Consider the following 6000-nt stretch of genomic DNA (forward strand, 5'->3'; position numbering starts at 1 on the left):
CCGCCTTCATGAGGAGATGCGCATATAGACAACAGAGAGCGAATTAAATTCAGCACTTTTATTTCCAACATGCGCCCATTCATGGCTGCATATTATTTAATTCACGCAAAGTTACGTCTTTATTGGGACAGGACTTGACAAATTATTTTACGTGACTCCGTGAGTTCATCTCTATTTCTTCTAGCCAAGCTACGTAAACTGCATATCAGGCATTTATGTAATACATCTAATTTGTGCATTAATGGCTGTTATTTTAAATAAAGTTTACTAACTACAGTAAATCAAGTACCTGTGCACGCCGTTGTTGTTGCCTTGTTTCCCCTCAGACGCACTGCAATGTTGATCCTGCGCGCAATTCTCAAAACATCCACAAGATGGCGGTGTTTATCGGTGAATCGGATATGACAAAACCGATATCCGATTATTGTAAATCGATATATCGGTCGATCTCTACTTTTGAATCACTTGAATTTGGTTCTACAAATACATATTCACAAGCTTTGTGAAACAAATATCACTTTTCTGCTAAAAGTGCACAAATGAACTCGATTTTTATGTTTGTTTGCGCTTCCCAGGATGTTCAGGACGGTTCCTCGAGCGCCGCCAGTTTAAATCACTAACCCTACGCATGAGCAATAGTAAAAGTGAAGCACCACTTCTCAACCAACCAGTCAGCTCATTTCTCTGGAAACAAACAAACAGAAAGATGCTTCACAACGCTCCATGTTTCTAAATCCATTTACTGAGACAAGATCGATAACCACCCCCGCATAATCATCATTGGCTCTGCTGTACGACATACTGACCTACACGCTACAGCATTGCCTAGAGTGCTGATTTATAAAGGTCTGCTTCTACAAATTTGTATTACACTGGACTGACACAAACAACAAAATGAGAACTGACTGATTCCAGAGGGGAAAAGCAAAAAAAAAATGTTCATAATTTCACGTCTGATGCCATGGGCATGTTCTGGTTTTCACAGAGTGGAGGAATGCCTGCTGTCGTTAAATAAGCCAGAGGTTGTAATTGCTTTAAAATGTTAATAAGCGTCTGCTTAGTGTGTCGAATGCAAAAGTCAGAGCTGTTCCTACAGCCTTGTGGGAGACACTCCACTTCAAGCCTTTGAATTATCAAGCATCTCATTTCAACTCAAATGGAACAGAAAACAACCATTATGCTCTTTGATGCCAACCACAGCATGACTCCCATGAAGCTGTTGAAATCTATTTTGAATTTAATTCTCACTTTTGTTTCATTAATGGATAGAGTTTGTCACATGAGGCTTTAGTTTTTTGCAGGCTCATCTATTTTGTAATGTCTGAGAAATATATATTTTCCAGAGCCGTTGGTGGGGTTGACATGGCAGCTCAAAAGCACTGGTGTACAAGGGTATGGACAAAATTTACTCGTGCCTTTTAAAAAAAAATTCTCAACCAATGTGGGTTTTTGCAATGGCTGACACTTATGCCAGTATCGTGAGCAGGATGGCCAAGGACAGATACACTGGGGCTGTTAATAGATAAAAAAAAATAATCTAATTAATTACATACAGTAATTAATCATTCAAAACAGGATCAGGGCAGATGAATAAATGTGTCAATTTTGTTCATTATTTTTCGTAATTAATGGTGCTAAATTAACTTGAAGTAACTAAATTGACAGGCCTATAATAATATCTTATAATGTATGCATATTTTATATAATATATACATACATATATAATATTTATATAATATGTAAAAAATATATAATATGTAAATATATATATATATATATTTAATGAATTAATTATTAATACATTTTTAAATTCGTCAAATGAATCTATAAATTAAATATCTAGAAACTAAATTAATACTTACAAAATATTTACCACTTTTTTAATATACAATTTAAACAATAAAAAAAACTAAAAATATTTCCAAAAAAGTATTTTTATTTATTTATTTATGTATTTATTTATTTATTTTTTTTACATTATTTTGTCATTTTGAAAAAATGCAGAAATGACAGATTTTGCATTGTCAAGTCTGTCAGTAGATTTTGGAACTGAGCTGTCCATCAGTCAAATGACAGTTACTGGCCGAAGTCAATAGACCAATTATAGGTTTGTAAATATTCAGGATGCGCGCGCGTCATGGTTGCAAAAAACCCAGGAGAGATAGCCTTTACAGCTAGAGAATTTCACGGATACGGTACAAAATAGTTAGGTTTAAAAAGATTATAAATTATATTGATTAGATGTCATTTTCAAAATGTTCTCTGCATATTACAAGAGCTTGTCACCCAGCGATAAGCACTGTTATTCAACGAAATTGACGTTAGAGAGTGCGATAGTCTTACAGATCCGAAACAGGGATGACGATTTTTGTGGGCGGAGCCTATCTGGAGGCAGAAAATGACGGTTTTCAAGTGGCAGTCTATGGAGCCATGGAATAAAATAATTTAAAAAAGGTAAATTTGATTTTATATTTCAAAATTCTGACTTTATTCTCGCAATTCCGAGATTATATCTCACAATTCTAATAAGGAAAAACAACTCGTCATTCTCTCTTTTCCCCTCGGCTCTTCTGGCTTTTTCGTCACCGCGCTAGCTGGAGGCAAAACAAAGGGGAAACTGGAGGCGGCCAATTCAAACCAGCGCAGATTCAGCTACACAAGGATCTTAAAATATCGTCTTATTGTGATGTTGGGTGCCAGAAACAACGTAGTAGAGGCTCCAATTTTAAAGCATACCTGCTGCCACCGCCAGACAAAAAACTGACGACAGCTGTGGTTAAATGCGATAACACGAACGGACTGGACAGAAACGATAGTCAAAAATGCTCACGTTTGCAGCGCACACTTCTTGTCAGAAAAGGTTAAATAAAGAATTGTCTTTTGTTGTTATGTATTATGGTTTGTGTTACACGTCTAAAGATTTCTTATGCATCTCCCGACTATGACGTATGAAATAATGTCTCTGTGCATGTGTGTAAAACAACAAATTGACGATTTATATGCTTAATGATCTGTAATTGTATATACATTGTTGTGATTGATTGTGGCTGGAATTTTTAAGAACTTGGTAAGAAAAAAAATCATCAAATACAGAAAGTTCAAAATCAGTTTCTAATTTTTGTAATGTCACTGTAAGCTTACATCATTTACAAGAGGTATATACTTTAAAATAACTATTTGTATCATTACATGACACATACATCTTCAAATAATATATCCATCACATTGAATGTTTAACTTTTTTGTATTTTGGCCCAGTTCACTCTAATAATGTAGCTGTAAAAATAGTTGCCTGCTGAAACTGAAATAGCCTATATATGCATCTTCATGACTAGACAGACACAGGTGAGTTTCCCTTTATTATAACGTTACACGTTAGGTTTCTCTATAGATGTGAATGTAAGCTCCACCCACAGAAAAACGTCACAATGTTTACTAACAGAAAAAGGGTCTATAGCTTGAAAACAACCAAATATTTGTCAGTCCTTCTGAGTTTGAAGTGTTGTTCAGCTTACCATCTATGAGCTGATAGAGTTGCGATCCTGAAGTGATCTCCGCCGCCTCGCTCTTCCTCGTACCCTTCCTGTAGCGGATCTTGTAGCCGATGATCTCACCGTTCTGAGCATCTGCTGGTGGAGGCTGCCATCTGACCATGATGCTCTACAAAGTTTACACATTTGAGAAAACCAAAAACATCCTCAGCATCACACATTCTGATTTCCTTCCAGAGCAATAACCACAGTGTATCAAAGGGGAGAATTAGCGCTGCACCTCCTTCTGGGCACCTACAGTACATGCAAAGTCACCATAGTAACAAGCCTGAGTGTAGGCATCTAACCTAAGTCATCGTCTCCCCGAGGCATATATTAGAGAATGTGATCATCTTGCACATTAAGCATGCGCAAGTATATCAGTCCTGCAGCAGAGGGCATTGGGCGAGCAGGGACGCACCGAACCCATGAATAATAGATAAAGCTGTGCAGTGTAGAGGAGCCAGCGGGAACGCAGCTCAGGATGGATGGAAAAGGCTAGCTGCAGGGCCCACGGTGCCTGCTGGGATAATGAAGGCAGGGAGAGGGGCCGCCCAGCGTGGGTGGGGAATTAATTAATAGTATCCACAATTTGCCGTGTTCACGGCCCATGAGGGAATAAACCGAATTAAATCTGCACCATGTATGCAATTACTATATTTCAATTTTCTACCAACTCCAGTTTACCTCGCTAAATACTGCTTGTGTTCTCAGGCAAACAAACTTGTTTTAATTGACTTATGGGTCACAAGGGTGCACAGTGCTACCAGTGGAGGCCTCACATGCAGTAAGTCATTGTGCTCATTATACGCACCCAGACTGAATTCCCCGTCTGTTGCGTAGCACCCCAGGGCCACGCGAGGGGGTCCTGATACAGTACCGTAGAAGCCCACTAATTAACCATCTTATACAAAACTGAAAAAAGCTTCTGTCTGGGACTTAAAGCCTTCATTATTATTCAGTGCTAATTACTGAGCCATAAAAGCCATAAAACTGTGTGGATCGGTGTATACCCACAATGCAAAGTGACTGCAGTTGAACTGGATTGTTACAGTTTTGGAAGAAAATGCGAGTTATGCCTGTGCAAAACTTGCTGTCATTATGCTATGGTCCTCTTGGTAGTAAAATGTTGTTAGGTGGTTGCTAACATGTTCTGAATGGTTTATATGCTGTTGCTAGGGTTAGGGTTAGGGTTATTAAGACTTGTATGGCTTAATATAACGTAAATGATGTTTCTTACTGAAATATGTAGTGGAAAACACCTATGAAAGATTTACATTATTTAAAAACTCCACAAAGTTTTATACATATTTTGGACTGTGGGGGTGCCATTATTTCGATGATGTCAAATGGTTGCACTCGGTGAGCTACTGGCGCTACCTGTTGCTATTTTTACCGCAACACAACTTGGAAAATAAAATACTGATACGATGCCACATTGTGCGGCTTTTGGTTGTAATTTTCAGTCGAAGGGCTACAAGAGAAGCGATGTAAGTCTTCACTGCTTTCTTAGCGATAAGAAGAGGAGAAAAGAATGGGAAGATGCCTGTGGACGAATAAAACTTCCTGAAGACCCACGTCTTTGTTCTCTCCACTTTAGCTCTGATGCCTTTGAGGCTTTTAGTAGACCACAGCTACTGAAAGAGCTTACAAACGGCAGAGACAAGAAATGCTAGATGTCATCCTGGCAGGATGTAAACATGCCGAGACTTGTCATGACGCCGCAGACACTGAAGGAGTGTCTCAGTGCAGATTTTACTCAATATCCGGGGGCGTTTAGACACCTTGTCTGGAAAAATCGATGGTACAACATTTGGGTTAAGCCTACGCTTATATCCATTGCCACCTGTAAGCTTTTTTAGTAGCTGTGGTCTACTAAAAGTCTCAAAGGCATCAGGGCTAAAGTGGAGAGAACAAAGACGCGGGGCTTTAGGAAGTTTTAAATCTTTCATGGGTTTTCTACTACATATTTCAGTAAGAGACATCATTTACGTTATATTACACCATACAAGTCTTAATACCCAGGGTTCCCTTTAAGTCTTGACCTATAGACCAGAGAAACAATGCGCAGCCATCTTTAGAATTTTGCCATTGAACTTCGGTTTTTGTGGTAGCTCTATAGCATCGCTGTTGTAGCTGGTGAAGTGGATTTACTTATTGTAGAGTTATCATGTGCATAATGTTCGAAGCGGATGTCATAACAAATGTCAGTAGAGCGGGAAGATTTTAAAACAAGTGATTCATTCATAAATCTGTAAGATCTTACCTTTATGCTGTGGAAATACAAACCAGAAGAAAGAAGGTACAGAGCTACGTAAGGTCTATAGATGGGTTCTTTAATGTCTTGTTGAATGTTACGTTTTATTTAATATTTATTTAACATTAGTTTTATTTCATATATATACAGGTATATATATATATATATATATATATATATATATATACACACACATACATACATGCATGTATA

The 6000-nt window shown here is 37.9% G+C and overlaps 1 protein-coding gene across 8 annotated transcripts in view; it reads right to left on the reverse strand.

The window, feature by feature from the left end:
- LOC107686827 (neogenin-like) overlaps positions 1-6000 on the reverse strand; it is a 168145-nt gene that overhangs the window by 19731 nt on the left and 142414 nt on the right. For all 8 annotated transcript variants that reach the window (XM_016483976.1, XM_016483973.1, XM_016483971.1 and 5 more), the window contains exon 13: positions 3516-3660. In XM_016483976.1, coding sequence (XP_016339462.1) covers positions 3516-3660 — 145 coding nt within the window. The remainder of the gene's footprint in view (positions 1-3515; positions 3661-6000) is intronic.

Source organism: Sinocyclocheilus anshuiensis, unplaced genomic scaffold (genome assembly GCF_001515605.1).
Source record: "Sinocyclocheilus anshuiensis isolate Anshui unplaced genomic scaffold, SAMN03320099.WGS_v1.1 scaffold773, whole genome shotgun sequence".
NCBI lineage: Eukaryota > Metazoa > Chordata > Actinopteri > Cypriniformes > Cyprinidae > Sinocyclocheilus > Sinocyclocheilus anshuiensis.